General features: G+C 38.6%; 1 protein-coding gene across 11 annotated transcripts; it reads right to left on the bottom strand.

The window, feature by feature from the left end:
• Positions 1-2,736: 2,736 nt before the first annotated feature.
• On the bottom strand, positions 2,737-20,036 carry CDKN3 (cyclin dependent kinase inhibitor 3). 11 transcript variants are annotated; one of them, XM_020897108.2, is made up of 9 exons: positions 19,892-20,036; positions 17,461-17,543; positions 16,130-16,185; positions 15,635-15,679; positions 13,264-13,281; positions 13,059-13,146; positions 9,195-9,226; positions 7,439-7,542; positions 2,737-3,846 (listed from the first exon to the last, which is right to left on the bottom strand). In XM_020897108.2, exons 1-9 carry the CDS (start codon positions 19,898-19,900, stop codon positions 3,760-3,762), a joined length of 522 nt encoding a protein of 173 aa, XP_020752767.1. In that variant the 5' UTR covers positions 19,901-20,036; the 3' UTR covers positions 2,737-3,759. The 11 variants fall into 11 exon arrangements, with proteins under 11 accessions (XP_020752767.1, XP_020752760.1, XP_070325476.1 ...); XM_020897101.2 differs by adding an exon at positions 18,627-18,669 and having other exon boundaries at positions 13,059-13,281; positions 19,892-20,032; XM_070469375.1 differs by adding an exon at positions 18,627-18,669 and having other exon boundaries at positions 13,059-13,281; positions 17,461-17,538; positions 19,892-20,032.
• Positions 20,037-21,933: the final 1,897 nt, after the last annotated feature.

The raw sequence follows: 21,933 nt of genomic DNA, 5'->3' as shown, positions 1-21,933 counted from the left end.
TTTTGGTGTTGTGTTTTAAGAGCTTTCTAACTCTCTGAAATCATTCCTGTAACTTACTGTGGTTTTTATTTATATCAGCAGCTTGCTATTGGTACTATAGATTGCCCTGCATTAAAAATATTATGTAACAAATGTAGTCTATTTAGCAGTTATTCTATTGAGTAATAATAATACTGTGTCATGGCAATATGTCCTGTTAGTGCTAAGGAGGTATAGGGGTAGATTCTCTAATGCCTGAATCTGAATTTTATTATTTGATAATTTTCACAATATTTACCTGATACTCCCCACTCCCCATCCCAGAGTAGAGGAGAGTTGGGTAACAGGCTGCACATAAACTACTAATTTGTTTGAAGTTTTAATTACTTTTCATGGGAAGAGGGTAGTGACAGGAAATGACCAGATAATCCACTTTTGACGTGTATCAGGTAGTACTGAAGCATTTGAGAAGCCTCATACCATGAATGGTCAGACCTATAGTCAAGTTCAGATACCCAGGTAATAGTCTCACACAGAGCAACAGAATGCATCACAGTTTGCAGTATGTGTCTTTTAAAGCCTCTTCAGTATTTTTGGCTCGAGGACCACTTACGCTAATAGTGTTCATAGAGCTCTCTGCAGATAACATATTTTGAAAATATGTAAGATAATTGCATAGAAAGGAAGTCGAGATGTAGATATAGTTTGAAACTAGCAAATTATTTTCCTTGCTACAACACTTCTCTTTTCCTCCAATATATATTTACAGACAGAGTTTATGGAATATTACTGCCATAGTACAAAGAATGACTTGTGGATTTTTTTTCTTATACTCTGCAGGAGGGCCAGCTTTCATTTTGGGTGTGGCTATGTCACACAGCAGTGTGATAATATCAAGTCCATTAAAATGATCTCTATATAAAAGGACATATCTAATTTTAAAGTTCAGTTGGTAAAGAATCTGCCTGCAATGCAGGAGACCCGGGTTTGATCCCAGGGTCAGGAAGATCCCCTGGAGAAGGAAATGGCAACCCACTTCAGTACTCTTAAGGACAGAGGAGCCTGGTGGGCTACAGTCCATGGGATCACAAAGAATCGGACACAACTGTGCAACTAACTTTCACTTTCACCACTCACAAATGTGCATTTGTTGATAATCACTTGTATAATTGTAAATCAGAAGTTTTGACAGCCAGAATATTTGAAACAACACTTCTCAAAGGGGACAGATAGAAATACTAATACCTTGTCTAGCATTGTTCATGAAACTATGAAACTTCATAGTCATTGTTTTAGGAAACTATTAATGTTAATCTCATAATTTAAGCTCTTTTGCTCAAACCAGGCATTGATCTGTTAGCTAATTAGTAACTAGCTACTTAGTCTCTGGCACTAGTATTACAGCTCAGCAGATAGTTCTGAACTAATGCTGTAGGATGATGCCAAGAGAGAAAATGAGGTTCTCTTTCGGGATATGTTGAATAGCTTTCTTGGAACAATTTTGCTTTGATTAAAATTAATGGTTTTAAAGCTAAATGTCTTAAAAAGAGTAAACAACTCTGCTGCTTGTTCTGCTTGGTTTTGGAAAAACAGTATTAACCATTAAGGTGATCTGTGGGATCGGAGTGAAGGTTTTACCCTACATTAGTTTTATTAATGTATATTGTGGAAGATGTAGAGGACATCTTGACATAGAAAAGAATGAATAAGTTAACTTATCGTACAGTGCTTTTCCTAAACATTTACATTTGTTTGTTTACAATGTTCTTGTATTATGGAGAAGAAAAATTTCTTAAATAATAAATTGATGACTAGGTAGATCATAAAACTACTAAGGGAAACACAGAATGTAGTTAGCTATCTGTGTTCATGGTTTGTTAAAATCTAAGTTAACCTTAACGGTGCTGTACACCATCCAAAGACAATGTCCTTATGTTGTCCTGCCTTCTTTGAGCTTGCTTGATTTTGCTTTTGTATACTTAATAAAAACTGTCTCAAATGTTTCCTTGTGTAGTTTGTGGATAATGGTTGAGTTTTGTGTGTTGATTCTATTTTAGCAACTAACTGGCTTGTGTATGACCAGGATTCCAGCAGGTCTCTCTGCCTCCCTTCCCTCATTGTTTTGAGGGCTGTCCTGTAGATTAACCAGAGAAAATTCTTTTCCAAGAATGTTGGAATTACATGTTATTAAACTTTATTGGATAATTATATTTGAGTAGTGACATCCATGTTTGTTATGGAATAATTGATATTTTTCCTTATACTTAGTAAAATAATCAAGCATTTCATTGTGGAAGGCTTAACTAGCACTTGGCAGTGGAAATTGAGATGCATGTACTTTGAAAATTCACTTGATTGAAGGCTTGGTTAGTCTATGCTAATATTTTTTCTGCTATTCTTAGATATTCATGAGTAAGCTATGTATTGGGAGAAAGCTGATAATAAGATTTGGTAATGTCAATTTCAGTGACTGTCAAAGCTTAATGGAGTGATTTTAAATTGTACTTGGTTGTAACAACAAAATTATGAGAAAGGTCAATCTATTACTGTAGCCTGTACTTAAAAAAAATAACTTCCTTGTTATAACTTTTGGCATTTATTATCTTTGGTCAGAAATCCTTAAGGATATGTGATTCTCCTGTCTTCCTTAAGAGTCTTAGAGTGAAAACCTTAAGTTCTAAAGTATTAAAACACTGATTTTTATATTATGGTACATTCTGAGTCTCTGGTGTGAAGTTCCCAAACAGTGCTAGTAAATGTTTTAAAGTATTCTTTAATGAAATTAAAGTAGCTCATCAGGGCAAGAAGGGTGAGAGACAATAAGACTTTTGGTAATTATACGACTATTTACAAATTAAGGGTTGATGTGGTGAAATCTGCTTTGCTTGTGTGGAAGTTCCTCCTCCGCTGGTCACCTTCGGGACTACCAGTAGCCAAGAGAGCCGTGGGATTCTGCAGTACTGAACCTGCTGACGTCTCTTAAAACAGGTATATTTGACTCACAGTGTGATCCTTGTCTGCAAATGCTTGCTTTTGGTAGCTCAGCGTGAAATTTAAAGACAGAGACACAGGTAACAGAGAGTGAAGTGAAGGAGTGAGAAAACTGGAGACTTAAACTTTAGGTAAGTGCTTTATAAAATAAATGTGAAAGAGGTATTAAATTCATTCCACTGTAGTTCCTAGGGTTAAAAAAACAATGCTGTAAAAAATAGCTGTCTGAACCAATGAATTCCTCATCTCGGAAAATTCCAGCAAATGCTGAATAAACACATGTTGGTGATGATCTGGCATTGGGAGGGAGGTGACAAATTCACAATTCATTATATCTATGAAGTAGAGAAAACAATGGGAGAAATTTTCAGAGGAATAGAGGGTAAGAGTTATTTAAATAATTTTAGCTTGGGTGCTTGTAGCAATTTTCATACGTGTTACTATATCATATGCCACCCAGCAGTTACCAATAATACTATGAGGTAAGAATGTGGTAAAAAAATAAAAACATATTTTCCCATATGCTCTTTTTCAGCATTACCTCTAGGTAAAATACAGCAGAACAGCTGGTGTATTTTTAAAAGGAAAATAGTATTAGCAGTTTTTCTATCTCCTATAAGATATGAAAGAGACACAATGAAATTTGTCAGTAAAAGCTTTAGGAATATCTGCACATGTACACTTACATTCATTACATTCAGTTTGATAACACTAGTAGTTTCAATACAAATACTATCAGAGAACTCAGATTTCAGACATGGTCATATATATATGCTATTTGAAATTCTTTTATCTAGATACAGATCTTGATAGTGAATCTCTTGATGAAAGGTGTGCAGCTAGTTTGTCCCGGAACTCATGAAGGTAATTATATTGCTGAAAAAAGTAAAGATACACTGAAATACATTGTAGAAAGCTAATTGCCAGAGTAGTAATGATACTAGTTGGAATCAGAAATCAAAATAATACTTGGTAAAAACGATTCTACATCCTTTTGGGTAAGGAGGTATTTACATCTTGGGGAAGTTTTATCTTTCAGTGAAGCCACATACAGGGCTTCCCTCGTGGCTCAGTGGTAAAGAATCCACCTACAATGCAGGAGACCCGAGGCCGATCTCTAGGTCAGGAAGATCCCCTGGAGGAGGGCATGGCAGCCCACTCCAGTATTCTTGCCTGGGATATCCCATGGCCAGAGCAGCCTGGAGGGCTACAGTCCATGGGGTTGCAAAGAGTTGGGCACGACTTAGTGACTTAACAACAACAAAAGCTATATATAGTGTGAAAAACTTGCTTTAAAAATCTATAAATTAGGTATTATGAAATACAGATGAACATTTTATGTCTGTAAAATCGTTTCTCCCTTTACTGGCAGGAGCAAATAAGATTAAAAATAACACATGAAGTGAAAGTGAAAGTCGATCAGTCGTGTCTGACTCTGCTACCTCGTGGAATTCTTTAGGCCAGAATACTGGAGTGGGTAGCTGTTCCCTTCTCCAGGGGATTGTCCCAATCCAGGCATGGAAACCAGGCCTGGTATTCTATTTCTAATGCATTTTCTCCTGGGGAGTAAGTCCACAGGGAACTGCACTGTCTACAGCAACTAACAGTATATTCAAGAAAAATCTATTTCTTGGTTTACAGAAGCCTTCGTTGTCTGCTTTTTGTGATGATAAAAATCATTTTGGAACAATTTCCATAACAGGAAATACTGAAATAAAATCACTAATCTTAACAGATAAGCAAAATAGATTAATTCATTCATTTGGCGTTTTAACAGCTGTCCAGAGGATATTCTTACCCTGCCCCAAATCTCATTTTGTATTACTATTGACAAGTTAGGCTTGCATACTGCTAACTTAACTTATATCAGCATAGAGATGGAAAAAACATGTTTGCCCCAGAATGCTGAGGTGATAAACTGACAGCTCGTATTAATGTGGGCTTAAGGTTAAAGATGCAAAACACACATACACACACATATACATATGTTTGTCCATGGAATTTGTTCTTGTCAAAGAGACACTTGGGAACATCTTAAATTTGAAGCATCATTTGATTTTAACAGGTAACAAGAGGGAGCTTCTGTTTTCAAAACCTGCTCCTCTGACTTAGTCCTAAAGCTGAGACCAGGGAACTGGGAAGGGAAGGCAAGTTAGCATTGTTGTTCTGTCGCTAAGTCGTGTCCAACTCTGCAACCCCATGAACTGCTGCATGCCATGCTTCTCTGTCCATAACTATCTCCCTGAGTTTCCTCAAACTCATGTCCATGAATCAGTGATGGCATCCAACCATCTAATCCTCTGTAACCCCCTTCTCTTGCCCTCAATTTTTCCCAGCATCAGAGTCTTTTTCAGCTTTTCATATCAGGTGGCTCAAGTATTGGAGTTTCAGCTTCAGCATCACCCCTTCCAGTAAATATTCAGGGTTGATTTAGGATTGACTGGTCCAAGGGACTCTCAAGAGTCTTCTCTAGCACCACAGTTTGAAAACGTTAATTCTTTGGCATTCAGTCTTCTTTATGGTCCAATTCTCACATCCATTCCTGACTATTGGAAAAACCATAGCTTTGACTATACAGACCTTTGTCACAAAGTGATGTCTCTGCTTTTTAAAACTCTGTCACTGCTGAGTTTTCCAAAGTTTTAAAAAGCTGTGTCTAGGTTTGACATAGCTATTCTTCCAAAGAGGAAGCATCTTTTAATTTCGTGACTGCAGTCACCGTCTGCATTGATTTTGGAGCCCAAGAAAATGAAATCTGACACTGTTTCCACATTTTCCCCATCTATTTGCCAACAAGAGATAGGCTCTCTTACACCGTCATCAAGAGGCTCTTTAGTTTCTCTTCACTTTCTGCCATTCAAGTGGTATAACCTGTGTATCTGAGGTTGCTGATATTTCTCCTGGCAATCTTGATTCCAGTTTGTGATTCATCTAGCCCAGCATTTTGCATGATGTACTCTGCATATAAGTTAAATAAGCAGGGTGACAATATACAGCCTTGATGTACTCCTTTCCCAATTTGGAACCAATCTGTTTTTCCATGTCCAGTTCTAACTTTCTTTTCAGCATACAGGTTTCTCAGGAGGAAGGTAAGGTGGCCTGATATTCCCATCTCTTTAAGAATTTGCCACAGCTTGTTGTGATCTATAGTCAAAGGCTTTAGTATAGTCAGCAGAAGTAGATTTTTTTTTTAATTCCCTTGCTTTTTCTATGATCCAGTGTATGTTGGAGATTTGATCTCTGGTTCCTCTGCCTTTTCTAAATCCAGCTTTTACATCTGGAGGTTCTCGGTTCACATACTGCTGAAACCTAGCTTGAAGGGTTTTGAGCAAAATCTTGCTGGCATGTGAGATGAGTGCAATTGTATGGTAATTTGAACATTCTTTGGCATTGCTTTTCTTTGGGATTAAAATGAAAACTGACCTTTTCCAGTTCTGTGGCCACTGCTGAGTTTTCCAAATTTGCTGGCATAATGAATGCAGCAGTAGTTTAACAGCATATCTTTTAAAGCTCAGCTGGGATTCTGTTACCTCCACTAGTTTTGTTTGTAGTAATGCTTCCTAAGATCCACTTGACTTCATACTCCAGGATGTCTGGCTCTAGGTGAGCACACCATCGTGGTTATCTGGGTCATTAATACCTTTTTTATTTATTATGTTTTTAATATCTTTTTTGTATAGTTCTTCTGTGTATTCTTGCCACTTCTTGTTAATATCTTCTGCTTCTTTTAGGTCCATACCGTTTCTGTCCTTTATTGTGCCCATTTTGAATGAAATGTTCCCTTGGTAACTCCAATTTTTCTCAGAGAGATCTCTGGTCTTCCCATTCTGTTGTTTTCCGCCATTTCTTTTCATTGGTCACTTAAGAAGGCTTTCTTATCTCTCCTTACATTTTCTGGAACTCTGCAGTTGGGGGTATTTTTCTGTTGGCATTACAGATCTACAGATCAGTAATATCCTTGGGCACTGCTACCCAGTGTTTTTGGTTTTAAAGAGAAAGTAAATGGAAAGATGTCACTTTGGTTAACTAGAATAGCAAAGGATAACTAGAATGACTTTACTTTTTTTTTTTCTATTAGAGTCATTCATCTGTGTTTGTTAAATGTTTAATGATACCATAAGAGGATCTTCATGAGCTACTTTTCGGTCAAAAGTCTACCCAAGAAACTACCAGTTTTATAGTAAAAATTGCCTCATTTCTCCAGGTGACAGAATTCATTCCCAGAACTGAATGGGCAAAAACTGAAAAGGAATGGATCCTGGAAGAATAAACTGGAAAGTTCATAATTTTTGATTATTTTGTTTGGAAAAGCAGAACTTACTTAAACGTAAATTTAAAAAGTCAAAATATAAACAGGTGAGACATGGATAACAGGATGCTCTGGATGTTCATGGCCCCTTTGAGGACGTGTTGCACTGTGACAGTCTGTCCTTAACCACAGCCTCATGAGAACAGTCTCCCTTCTTACCTTTATGGTCTGTATTGCCCCAGATCCTCGCAGGTCCCTCAGGCTGTCGATGGCTTGCTGCGGTGACACTGTGTCAGACAGGTATAGGAGGAGACAAGCCGCTACTAATAGAACATGAGAGAGAAAGCATATATTATGTATATTATAAGTTGATGATGGGGTCCAACAGTTCATATTTAGTTTAGACTTCTCTTGTGCAGAAGACTGAGTTTGCTATAATTGTTTGAAATGAATTAAAAGACTAAGACTTTTTAGTGTGTGTTTTTGACAGTTAAATTATGACTTTAAATGACTGCAGTTGAATTAAAATTTAACACTGGCTTCATTCTTTTTTATTAAAACTGCTTTATTGAGTGATTAAAATTCATATCCCACAATTCATTCATTGAAAGTGTACAAGTTAGTGGATTTTAGTGCAGCCATCACCAGTTTTAGAATATTTTCATTATCTCAGGAAGAAACCCTGTACTCTTTTGTTATCATCCCCCTATCACTCATCATCCTGTCACCCCTCCCCTAAGCAACATTTAATCTACTTTCTGTCTTTATGGATTTGCCTAGACATTTCAAATAAATGGAATCATATGTTGTCTTTTGTGACTGACTGCTTTCAGTTAGCATTATGTGTTCAAGATATTTACATATGGTGGCATGTACTTCATTCCTTTTTATAGCTGAATAATATTCTACTGTATGGCTATACATTTTGCTTATCCATTTGTCAGTTGATGTGGACATTTAGGCTTTTCCATTTTTTGGCTGTTATAAATAATATGGCTGTAAATGTTCATAAGTTTTGTATGAACATGTTTTCATTTCTTTTGGATATATACCTAGGAGTGAAATTGCTGGGTTGTATGGTAACTCAATGGGTAAGTAGGAGAAAGTACTGCCTGGCTATTTTCCAAGGCAGCTGCACCATTTTCCATTCCAGGCAGCAGAGTGTTAAGTTTCCAGTTTCTCCACACCCTTGCCAACTCTTGCTTTCCATTTTTTGGGTAATAGCCATCCTAATGGGTGTTAGGTGGTATCTCATTGTGGTTTTGATTTGCATTTCTCCGATGACTAAGATGTTGAGCATTTTTCCGTGTGCTTGTTAGTGATTTGTGTATTTTGTTTGGGTAAGTGTCTGCTCATATCCTTTGCTCAGTTTTTAACTGGGTTGTCTGTCTTTTTATTGAGTTGTAAGAATTCTTTATGTAGTCTAGGTTAAGTCCCTTATCAGATACATGGTTTGCAAATATTTTTTCCCATTCTGTGGGTTGTCTTTTCATCCTGATAGTATCTTTACACAAAAGTATATAATTTTGATACTGTCCAACACTAAAAGGAATAACTGTTACTCCCACTGTGTTATTTCATTAGCTGCTTTTCCCAACATATTTTTGAAAAGTTTAAAGTTAACATATGTAACTAAGGTTTTTATGCTTATGTTACCCATGGATATTTAGAAGTTACTGTATCATAATACCCGCATAGGGAAGACATTAGAAAATAAAACACAAGGAGGCAGGTGCTAAGACATAAAAATTGTTTTACCGAATCCTCTTAAAACAATGCTGAAAACACCTCCCACTCCACCCTCACCTAAGATTTCTAAGGAACACTAAATGTAGGGCCTTAAATAATCCTTTGGGTCTTAGTAGACATATGTTTTGTCTGATTTTCATACAAAGTGAGCATATGGCCCGGAAAAATGAGTTTTCCTACTTTGAGGTAAAAAACAAAAACTGAATAATGGAAATATATTTCTTACCAAGACAAGATCTCCCAAGTCCTCCATAACAGCTGAAAGGGAAATACAGTTTTGAAGTTTGTAGATTTTTATTCCATCCCAACAATTATAACCAGAGACTTGTTCTTTCTGCCTTCTATTTCTAGTCTAATGCCTAGCACAGTGCCTTGCACCCACGGAGATTAATAAGTATCTTTGAATGAATCATTCAAGAGCAAAGTATGCTTATTTATTTGCTGGGAGGTATTCTGTATACCTCAAAAGGCCAAGGAAAGCAAAACCTTTTTATTGACCTCTTTCAACATCCGGTAGTTCAGCTGGTAAAGAATCTGCCTGCAATGTGGAAGACCTGGGTTCGATCCCTGGGTTGGGAAGATCACCTGGAGAAGGGAATGGCTATCCAGTCCAGTGTTCTGGCCTGGAGAATTCCATGGACTACAGTCCCTGGGGTCGCGCAGAGTGTGAGCCACCTTCACTTTCAACATCTGAGGAGTGTAACATGTTACTAAGTTGATAGAAATCAGACTAGTTTTACCAACTGACTCTTTATATTTCTCTAAACAAAACCTTAGTAGCTGTGAGACAGGTTCACATAAATAACTCTTCAGTCATGTAATAAGAGTACAGAGGTAAGTGTATCCTGTAGGTTTAGAGCTTGGGCTCTGGAGCCGCACCGCCTGGGGTCGAGAATCATGACACTTATTAGATGTGTCAGCCTAAGTTATTTAACCTCTCTGGGCTTCAGGCTTTTCACCTATAAGATGGGGACAGCAACAGTATCTATGTCATAGTGAGGATTGAATGGGGTAACATTTGTAAAACTTACAACAGAGCTTGGCACAGAGTAAGAAATAAATGCACATTAGCTGCTATTATGTAGCATTGTGAAGAAAGGAGCAGTTCCATATAACTGGATTTTCTAGGAAAAGGAGGATCAATTCTTAAAGCAATGAAAACATTCACTTTAATCGGTTTCAAAGATACTAAAAAAGTGTATTAGACACTTCCTGACTTTTCTAAGAGAGTGTTCTGATTCCATTTAGGTGCTGACAACTCATCAAGTGCATCAATTACAGTGGTGTATGCGTAGACAGAGCTGTAGATATGTGTCTTGTGACAGGATGTGAGACAGGGGATCAAATAGGTACTGACCCCTGGGTAACTGTTCAGTGTCCTGGCTATAGGCCTGTTTCAGAGACGAGGCTCTACTCTATAAAGACAGAATATTTCAGTGGCTTTCTGTAAGATTAAAACGTACCACTTATATCTCTTGCTGCCTTTATCTTTCCTCCTCTGTTTGGTTGATTCCTACTTATCCTTCAAAATCTCGCTCAAATTTCAACTCCTGAAGTGTCTCTGTTCCCCGACAGAAACCACTGCCATCCTGTGTACTGCCGCGTGTACATCTGCTTGAGTATTCTCACACTTGTGTGATGGCGTCGTTAGCTGTGGTTTCTTTGAGGGTGGGAACTGCATCTCAGAGTGTGTGCTTTGTATTCATAATATTTCATATACAATGCTTCATACACTGGGTTGAATTATGTCCCTGAAAAGATATGTACCTAATCCCTGGTACGATGAATGTGACCTTATTTGAAAATTTCGTTAGTTGCTCAGTTGTGTCTGACTCTTTGTGACCCCAGGGTCTGTAGCCTGGCAGGCTCTCTGTCTATGGAATTCTCCAGGCAAGAATACTGGAGTGGGTTGCTGTTCCCTTCTTCAGGGGATCTTCCTGATGCAGTGATTGAACCTGGTGTCCTGTATTGCAGGCGGATTCTTTACTATCTGAGTCACCAAGGAAGCCCAGTCCAGTATGAGTGATGTCCTTCTAAGAGGAAACTCCACATGAAAACAGACACCCAGGGAGGATGATGTGATGACAGAGGCAGGGAGTGGAGTGATGCAGTTACAAACCAAAGTATGCCAAGGATTGCCGGCCACCGCCAGAAGACAGGAACAAGAGAGGAAGGAATCTACCTGGGGTCTCGGAGGGAGCATAGCCCTGCTAGCACCTTGAATTTGGACTTCAAGCCTCTAGACCTGGGCGGGAATAAATTTCTGTTTTTTAAGCTACCCAGTGTGTGGTACTCTGTTATAACAGCCCCAGGAAATGGTATAATACAATAGGCACTGATTTTAAAAAGGAACAAAAAAGTCCCAGGAAAGCCAGTCAGGCAGCACAGATAGAACTGGAAAAAAAAAATCTACCAGATGCTGTTTCTGAGGAATAAACTCTAGAGCTGTCTAGCAATGTCGGCACTCAAGGATGGGAGAATGAATAGAAAAATCTTTGTCCGCACAAACATTAGTCACTGTAGGGACACCTTTGAAAAGTCTAGGATAATGAAAATTTCCAGTCATCAGATGCTTCATTTTATGGGAGCCCGAAGCATTCAACATAAGCAAGACTGCCCATTCACCTTTCTGTGTTCAAACATCAGAGTGTTTGGTTTGCTGGAACCTGCTAGAGTAGAATTTGTTAAGCTTCTCTAAACTGAGCTAGTTTGATTCCTAGTAATCTTTCGGCAGAAGCTTTCAAAGATTTGGGGAAAAAAAAAATCTCAGAATTTGTTTGAAAAATGGGTCCCAAAATTGTAAATTATTTTTTCACTAGCTCCATGTATCTAATGCTATTTTACTTAGACGTATCAGCAAATTTATCATAGATAACTGTATTTATTCTAAAATTTTGTTTCTACAATTAGAACTAGATGAGAGACGATGCTTTTCTACAGAATAAGTTTGGAAACTAGGATATAAAATGACTTCTAGTTCTTTCTCCCCTGCTTCACAGTTCTCTACATCAGGGTTTAGTTTGGTCATAAATAGATGTCTGTTCCCAAAGACCTCTGTACTAGGTTGGTTTGTTTTTAAAAACATAAACTATTGGTGTGAAGCCCCAGAACTCTTGATCTAAGTCGAGAGAAGCTGGCTGGGCTTGCTCTTTTAATAGGCGCCCTGAGACTATGTTATTTGGTAGTTTGTATACTTTCTAGTCCATGGTAGTGACCTTAGAGCTTTTGGGGTATCACACTACTTAATGTTCTTTGTTGCTCCAGAAAGGATTACACAGACTAAGATACCACCCCTCCCGCCCCAAAAAAAGCAATCACAAGAAGGGCTAGTTTTCTCTGTGTAGCTGCTTCCCCTCTGCTTTGTGGGGCTCACCTCTGGCATAATTACGTTACTTTCCATGACACCACTTCGAGTCTTTGCAGTGCTACTGTCTACTGCTGATTGTCACTCTCTTCCTTTCTCCAAGCTTTTTTCTCCTCTCCCTTTTTTCCTCCCTTAATTCATTTTGTTTTATTTTAAACTTTGATACCAGTAGCTTATGTACAGCCACTGATAAAAAATGTGAGTCTCTTTTCTCTTTCTTTCAGGTAGCAAATTCATATCATCAAATAAGATTTTCAACTCCTGTTTTTAGGATTGCTCATGGGTTAGGGATGATTCCTTTGCTGCTAATGTTTTTAAAAATGGACTTTCTTGCTGTTGGAAGAAAGTTAACTGAAAGGTCGACTGATAGTTAAGGTGTTGTTATATAACAAGAATGACACCCTGACCTTTTTGGGAAGGATAGTATCCCCAAATTATGAGTAAAGGTCTAAGGCAAAAGGAAAAGAAAAAAAAAAAGCCTGTTACCCTATTCTAAAAATTTCCCAATCTACTCATTCATTGTCCTTACTCTTCAAAAATCATCATGGCAAATATCTGAGTGCTTGCTCTGTGCCAGGCATTGTGCAGGACTTTTCATGTGTTACCTCCTTTAAATCTTTGCAATGTAATATAAGGTAGGTAATAAGTGCATACAGATTCAATAATTTGAGAAATCATTTTTGAATGGGACATTTCTCACATTATATGGAGAAAAGGAGAACGTACTGTATTAAGGTTTTTCGGTTATTTTTAAGGCAAATTTCAAGCTCCTCCATGATTTCACAGCAGCTGGTGATGTCAGGAGTCCCTCCATCTGGAATTGGATGGTGATGAGTGATAATTCCATACTGATGGTAGAGATCCAAAAGGTTTGGAACTCTATATTTTGACAGTTCCCCTCTGGTGCAGAAAACAAATATGTCTTGTATACCATAGCTCTTTAGTTCTTCTGCCAATAGACCGAGATATACAAGGACACACATGGACAAAACATTAAAAATTTAAATACAGTCAGGAGGGAAAATACAGAGTTAAGTCCCTAAAGCTGAACAAATTAAGTAAATAACAAATGATAACCTGTTAACTTTGAAGTGCTTATTGATAACCTAAAACAATGCTGATCTGTCTTCAAATTAGGGTAAAAAGTAAGTACAAATAGGAATTAGAAATATCTGAACCAAAACATGATTAAAATGAGATCTGACTTTATAAGTCAAAATACCTTTTACTGGATTTTGAAATGTCAATTATATTGCTGCTTTGAAAAATAATTTTTATAATAAATACTGCTTTAAATGTTAAAACGTCTAATATTTCAAAATAAGAAGGAATGATAGCACATTGTCCGTTTTCTTCTCACCAAATCAACCTTGTTTGCTATGTTTAAGACTATTTTGTTTCACCCTAAGCATTCTATATAAAATCTCCAACATAGCCATGGTGCCTGAGCGCCTGTATTGTCTCTTATATTTGCACTGTACCACACAATTATGCATTTAATTTTATGAACTAGGGTTTCAAGGAAATAAAAGCATTAGTTGTATGAAAATTATATGACCTAGTTAGTTTCAGGGTAATGATATGAACCAAGCAACAGTACTACACATCATTCTATTTACTGGAGCTTCCTCATGGCAATATTCACTACAGAGCATTTGGTTCATAATGAATAATTCTGGCTCATAATGAATAATGAATTTTTCTTTCCCCACCCACCAAATCCAAGGACATTTAGCTATTTAAGTACAAAGTACTTTTATCATGAAATGCTAAACCTGTACTTGAATTATGGCTAGTCCAAATTGAGATGTATTGTAAATGTAAAATACATATAAGATTTCAAAGATCAAGTATAGTACAAAAAACCCACTATCTCATTAATAATTTGTTTTATACTTAAAACCCACTGAAATGAGTTAATTTTACCTGTTTTTACTATTTTAACATGGCCCCTAGAAAATGTCAAAGTACATATGTGGCTTCTATTTGTGGCTCCCAGGATGTTTCTAAGGACAGCTGTTCTAGATAATACAATTATGCTTTTGTACTTGTAAAAGGGTTTAACATGTAGTTGACATACTTAACCATTTTTAGGAGAGTAGGTAATTTCGTATTTGCCTTCTGTACACATTGAATAATTTCTATTATTTAGGGTTGGATTAGTAGATTTCAACTTTCCCAGAAAGGACTCTGAGGAAGGACACAGGAAGGGCTGCTAGGAGAGTCTAGGTTTCCCCTTCAAACACTGTTGTCTGTTTTGTATGTTGGATTCCACTTAAGATTTCATTGGAAGAAAAAAACTTTTGGTAAAAAACTGGAAACTCCTTTCACAGAAGAGACTAAACGCATAGGGCTTTCCAAAGTGTGCAAGATTGTTTCTTGAACAAATGATTTAAATATTATTTTGCTCATGGAGATAAATGATTGTTCTCCAAATGGAAATTGCCTACCACGGTGGATATCTCTAGAGCAGAAAATCTTCACAAATACTGCAAGGGTCAATTAATCTATTAGTCTTTTAAGTCTTTTTGGGGAGGTAAATTAAAGAAAGTATATTAGCAAATTGATATTCTAGGATAACAAGGAAAGAACTTTGAGATTTATAAAATCTATAGTAATCAGAATCAAACAATATACACATTTTTGTTTTGGTTTATTATAAGGACATTGGTAGGACAAGTAAGCTTGAGATATTCCAGGTCAACCAGAAAAAAATGTTTTGAAAATCTAAATTTGTTAGTACTATGCAATATACAAATGCCAAATCAGGGTAGATTATCAGTGTATTTGTAGGACTATTAAATTTCAGGCTATGAATATCTTTGGGCATGTGGAGATCAGATCCTATTCTATCTTTTCTACTTATACCCTGGTTCTATAAATTTTCTATCTGGGATAGACAATTTCAGTACTGCCTCTGGGTTCCCAACTCAGGCTTAATTTCCAATACAGTCAAGTCTGCAAAGAACAGTATATTCAAAGTTTTGGGCATTGTGATTTCAGTTTTCTATTACATTACTTTTCTCCAACTTATACATTCTAACCTCAAAAACAGTTTATATGTACAAAACGACAACAATTAGTGAAAACAGCACTATGTTTAGTACATAGAGATGAGTTCTCTTTGCTATTCACATATACCTCTTCATATATTAGAATAAGTCTATAGTTTGAGACTTAATGAAATACTGAACATTTTTGTGAAAATTCAGAAGAGACTACAGTTTGTTCTTTATGACAAAGAGATTTTCAGTATTATTTTTTAAAAACCTGTTAAGATGGTTTTCTCATACTACACCTACCTGTATCTTTTTGGATATTTCTTCTAACATCTTTAAATTTACAACCTGTAAGTAATGACAAGGCAAGTCAAAGAGTCAGTTTTTGATCATAAATAACAAGTATATTTAAACACATATATAGCTACTGTATATAGCTACACCTGATCACTTATATGCACCAATTCCATTTTGAATGTGAATTTCAATTTCTTATATTCTTAGGAATATAATTCCAGGGATTCAGATTTCTGTCACAAGAACCTGGCTGTAGTCCTTAGCCTCACGTTGTACTCCCATGTTAGTTTAAGATAGGTAAATCAGAAATGTAGATCTGTGAATGTGGATTTGGAGGGCTGAAGAATAGATGTATGTTCCTTTATCAATAGCCCACCAACAGGGTTTCCAGAACTGAGTTCCTATGCTGATAGTCTGTGAAATTCTCTTACTCCTCACTACAGAGAATGATGAGCTAGCTGACACAAAAATTATTTCTAATAGATCAATAGTGTCACCTACCTGGAAGAGCACATAAACCAAGAAACTGAGAACAATTCACTCGTGACAGGGGTAGCCTGAAGGGAAGAAAACTTTATCAAGTTCAATTTAAAGTCATAGATGGACATTTACACAAACATGTGTGCTGGGCCCTGAACAAAGGTGTTTTAAAGTTCTATAGCAGTCACAAAACAAAAATTCACAGTTAAGTATCAATGTGTTTGCCATAAAAAGGCTTGGAAAGACTAGGAGTTTTAAAATAGGGACTTATCATTTGCTTTGCTGAATTTAAGTCTTAAAAATGGCAAACTTATTTAAACTAACTTAAAGATAGTAATGCCAAGATTACCTACAGCTAGTATAAAGTGTACTTAAGTTACCCTGCAGCATGTTACTGAGATATTTTGTATTAGTAACCTTAGGTAATAAGCTGAAAATGAGCATTTTGACAATTTCATCTCCAGATTTCTGTATAGGACTTCCTTAAACAGATACAATTTCATAGAATAAAAACCACAGGCCACCTATTCTTTGTTGTAATGGGTTTTGGTTAAAATGAAATAATTTCAAGAAATCCTATTCCCAGTTTGTAGTACTCAGGGACAAAGGAGGCAGAGGCTCACTTTGTCTGCAAAAGAGATGAGTTTAGAGGAAAAGAGGGGGCATCATATAAATACTACCTGACTTGAAAATTAGATAAGTTTTTGAGTCTAAAGGGGGTTTAGAAAGGGAGATGAAAAATAATTGCTATTTGATGGCAGAATAAAATAACTATAGGGCCAACACTTTTCCCCTCTTCCTACAGCAAGGCAAATGATTAAAGAGAGAGATTATTACATTTATAGGAATAAGAGGAAGCATTTGATTGCTGGTTGTAGAGAATCTGATGTAAGTCACTGTCAAGATTTAGAAGCTGATTTTCTATAAAAACATTTGCTTTGTTATTGTATCTATGGTAATATGACTTTTATCTTAAACAGGGTCTGCTGGTAGATGCACTACTGTGGCAGGTAGTTCTAGGATTTAAATAAAGAATAACATAGACTATCTCATCCTATATTTCACACACTATTCCTTTGTCATGAAAGAATAAGAAGGTTTTGGTACTAAATGGGAGGTCATTTCAATCTTAACTCACTTCTATTATGGTTTTCTCAATGAATAAGGAAGGAACTCCCACCACTCCCACCTCCCCCCTTCCAAAAAATCTTATGCTGTCATAAATATACAAAGATAAGAATTATATAATCATCAGAAGAGAATCATTTACAATATATAGACTAAATTATACAAAAATTTTGATGTATACCTCAAATATTTTAGCTCATTAACTCTCAGAAATGTTAACATACCATGATATCTGAATTGGAGTCTGTTCATCTTCAATAGGCTCTTCATCTGATGAGTCAAACTCACTTGTTTGCATTGAACTAGGCTTCAAAAGAAATCAATTATGTTAAATAACTAAAGAATATTACATATAGTTTTAGCAAAACTGATCCTTGCTTAAACACACACTGAGGCTTATTTGCAATTTATTCAACCTGGAATATCAGAGATCAGTAATATCAATAATAAACTATTGCTGTTTACCATCCTATTAATAATTACAGGACTATGCAGTGGAAAGAGTGTTGCAGTGAGAACCAAGAAGCCTGTCTTCTGGTCTTGACTCTGCCACTTACTGTATAAGCTCAGACAAGTGATGTCAGTTTCTACTGAATGTCAGTTTTCCAAAACTATAAAGTGAGGATATTTATTCATTCCTTCACAAACACTTCTTGGACACTTTCACATGCCAAGCTCTGGAGATGCAAAGATCCATAAACTAAATAGCCTGCCTTCAGTATAGTTGGAGAGACAATGTGCATATAGATTCAAGAAAGTTAGAAGTGCTAAAATGGAAGCATAAACTATGACCTTCAGAGTAGAGAAGGTAGTGACTGTTTAGGGAGCTGGAGAAAGCTTCACATAGGAGAGATCCATTAGTTGGATTTTGATGGAAGAGCAGGAGGTTTTCAGGCAGATAGAGAAGTTAAGGCAATTAAGACGAAAAACAAAAACCACATGTGCTTGTGTACAGTATAGTTCCTCAGCATCCGAGTGGGGACTCGGTGGTTCCAGGAGCAATGCCCCCACCCATACACACACCATGGGTACCAAAATCCCCTGATGGTCAAGTCCCTTACAAAAAACAAAACGGTGCAGTTGGTCCTCTGCATCTGAGGATACCAAGGGCCAACTGTATTCAGGAATTGTGACATCAGAGCAGAGGAGAGGAAGCTAAAGAAGTAGCATTCTCATTTCTCTAAAGATAACCCCCAAACAGCCTAGTAGTTTGATTGGGGAGCAGGGTGGGAAGTATAGATGCAATAACCTGCCCCTAACTTTGTGAATGACTGAACTAGAGAGATTGAGATGGACTTTGTGTGCTAATCTAAGAAGCCAAAACTCAATCATGTGGGAAGAGTTTCCATATGGAAAATGTGTTGTGTTATAAGACCAATAAAAAACACACCTTTCTTCTACTTCCTAGTTGGAGCCAACTGAGAGATGAGACACTGGAGAGGCATGGAGATCAATATGTCAGTTTTATTACAGAGGGTCAGATGGAGGATGCGGCTTTAAAACAGGTCAAGTGGGCTTGTCAATTCTTCACTTCAGAATTGGACTTATCCACTCAGGCACAGGCAGTGATGGACAATTCAGCTCCCCTCCCCCGCCCTGTGGCAGACAGCACCCTAGAGAGTACTATCTGCGAAAAGAAGGGAAGGAAAGAATGAGTTCCTTGAGTTCAGCTCCTCCCAAACACAGGAATCAGATCACTCACTCTCCCCCTCCTGGGGACAAGTGACAGCTGATGTCCCTCCACGTGGAAACACAGGGATTAGCAAGTATAACTGCCTCATGTCTTTTCTAGCTCTGCCGCTATATTCTATAATGGTCTTGTTTGTTACTGCACGATCACATTACAGAGCCAATTTAGGCTGTGGATTTGAGTTGCTTTGGATCTATCTGTATTGTTATTGTCAAGTCAACGCCAATGGAGACCCTTCAGGGGGTTGTCAACCCTGGTGGTAGGTGATATGAGTCAGGTGAGGTTTCTGGTCCTTAAGCCTGCTTTTTCTTTCTTTCTCTTTAAGGCAGTTTTGGTGATTTCAGTTTCAATTTGTGTGGCCCTTTCACTCAGGCTTTTCCAGCCAGCTTTACAAATCCTAACAGAGCTGGACGTTTCTGCTTCCTTGGGCCCAGAGATTCTGAACTCCAGGGAAAGGGAAGCAGTGCCTGGTGGCCCAGTGGCATGATGACAGTCGTGACACACGCACAAGCGGGGTTTGTTAATCATCTTTCAAAAAGTTTTCCCCGTCATAGGTGAGGACTGCTTCTCAGGGGGCCCAGGCAGCCCGGGATGTGCTTTGGAGCTGGGATATTGGGCTGAATGATGCACGTAGACACAGGCTCTCTACGCCTCAGTTTCCTTCTTAAAATGCGACTCAGCCCTTTCTGGCAGGGCTGTCGCGAGGCTCAGGAGACCCTGTATGCGACAGCTCACAGCCCTCAACAGGCGGGTAGCGAATGTCCGTTTTCCCCTGGCCAGCCACCTACCCTGTTCCTTTGCTGCCATCCTCGCAGGTCCCGGGATAGCGCGGCCTCCCCTAGCCTGGACAGTTACTGCGCGAGCTGTGCGGCGGCCAGGCCCGGGCTGTCCCCGGGCTCAAGAACTGGCCTCAGGACCGCTCCCATTCCTGCGGCTCCGTTCCTCCAATCCCCGGCCCCACTCACCGGCTTCATTGCGGGCCACCCCACGTCCTGATCGGCCACCACCTCCCTTAGGCAGCACCGGTATCTCAGCCTCCGCCCCGAGCCGAGCCAGCCCCTCTACTCAGCTCATTGGTACATCCTTCTGTGAGGTGGAGCGAGGCGTCTTCTTGAAACCAATCGGACCCCCACTTCCTGTTTCTTACTCCGCCCCCGGGCGCCCTGGCTCGGCCTCTAACCGCCCATTGGCTCGTAGGAGGCCTTTGAAAGACGCGCCGGAGGAGGGCCCTGCTGGATGTTGATTGGCTGGGAGGGCGCTCTCCTCCCGCCGGTTGGAAGCGTAGAGGGGGCTGGGAAAGGGGCGGAACGATATCGTTTAAAGGCAGCCCGGTCGCAGTGGGGATGTTTGAAAAGTGGGGATGTTTGAAAGTGGGGCTTCCTCTTGGCAGGATTTTAAGGTGGTACCGAGAACGGAATTTTGTTTGTTTTCTTAATTTTTTTTAAACTTATTTTTTTAAGGGCATGGTGGGGAGCATTGACCTGAAACATATTGTGAAAACACACACATCCTGTAGACTTTATAATTATGGTATATCTAGTCTTACAAATACTGTGGAAATTGCCCAAACCCAGAATATAAACATACTTTGTGTGTTTGATATTTTATGTTCCTTAGCATTCCAGGATATAGACAGATTAAGATGTAGATCAACCTTCCTGTTCATGAAATATGAATGAAATAGCATCTTATGAAGGAGAGATTGATTAAAAGTCTCCAGATGGTTTAAGTGTCAATTTTTCTAAATAATTGGCTCTAATCTTTAAAAACCGTGTTCGATTATTCTCTCTCCCATTCTCCAGTCCCCATTTAATTGGCTGTGGGGAAGAAGGTCACCTGGAGCACTATTACTGGCAGATCTGACAAAAACATGCAGAACTTTCGGCGGCCTGACTCATGTTATGGAAACCAGTGGGAAGAGAGCTATTGAGAAGAATTCTTTAGTAAAGAAAGTAGCACAGTTTGACTTAGAGACTGCATTAGGGTTCTCTGGGGAGGGGGGCAGGGAGAAGATATGTACATAAAAAGATTTATATTAATGAATTGGCTCTCAACAACTGTGGAGGTTTGGCAAGTCAAAAGCTGATGGGAGATGCTCGGGGGGGATGGAGACTCAGGAAAACGTTGTGGTTGTAGTTCGGGGGCAGTCTGCAGTAGAACCAGGACTAGCTGATGCTGCAGATGAAGGCCAAAGCCCATTTGCTGTAATATGCTTACTTGCCTTCTTGTTCAGACTTTCAGTTGATTAGATGAGGACTGTCCACATTATAGAGCAGAATCTGCTTTCCTCAAAGGCCACCAATTTAAATGTTAACCCCATCCAAAAACACCCTCACAGAAACGTCTTGAATACATTTTGAGCAGCTATTTAGGCACGATAGCCTATCCAAGTTGACACATAAAATTAGCCATCACAGATAGGTTGGACTTGAGTTATTCATTTATTCAGTAAATATTTATTGGGCACCCAGGTCCTATTCAAGGTACAAAGAATACTTGAGTGAACTAAACAAAGTCCTTGATGTTATGGGGGCTCACATGCTACTGGGGGAGACTGTCAGGTTGTGATATGTACTATGAAGAAAAATTAAAACAAGTGGAGTCTGATGAGGATGCTAGATAGAAAAGTCAGGGAAGGCATTTTTGAGTTGTTACTTGAGAAACCCAAATGAAGAGAGAGAGTGAACCATTTGAATATTTAGAGGGAGAGTTTTCATTCTGTCTGAAGAGTGAGGAGGTGCAAAGGCCCTGGGGTGGGAATGTGCTGCTGCTGCTGCTGCTAAGTCGCTTCAGTAGTGCCGACTCTGTGCGACCCCATAGACGGCAGCCCACCAGGCTCCCCCGTCCCTGGGATTCTCCAGGCAAGAACACTGGAGTGGGTTGCCATTTCCTTCTCCAATGCATGGAAGTGGAAAGTGAAAGTGAAGTCGCTCAGTTGTGTCCGACTCTTAGCGACCCCGTGGACTGCAGCCCACCAGGCCCCTCCATGGCAAGAGCCCTGATGCCC

This window comes from Odocoileus virginianus, chromosome 6 (assembly GCF_023699985.2).
Source record: "Odocoileus virginianus isolate 20LAN1187 ecotype Illinois chromosome 6, Ovbor_1.2, whole genome shotgun sequence".
NCBI lineage: Eukaryota > Metazoa > Chordata > Mammalia > Artiodactyla > Cervidae > Odocoileus > Odocoileus virginianus.
Note: the sequence above shows the minus strand (reverse complement) of the source record. Positions and strands in the feature narration are given on the sequence as shown.

What these genes read in the sequence shown, in the direction of transcription:
- CDKN3 (XM_020897100.2), bottom strand. An exon ending in TGGTTTATGTGCTCTTCCAG is followed by an intron (nt 15,680 to 16,129) that starts GTAGGTGACACT and finishes CATTACTTACAG; the next exon opens with GTTGTAAATTTAAAGATGTT. An exon ending in AACCGAAAAACCTTAATACA is followed by an intron (nt 9,227 to 13,058) that starts GTACGTTCTCCT and finishes TTTCCCTTTCAG; the next exon opens with CTGTTATGGAGGACTTGGGA.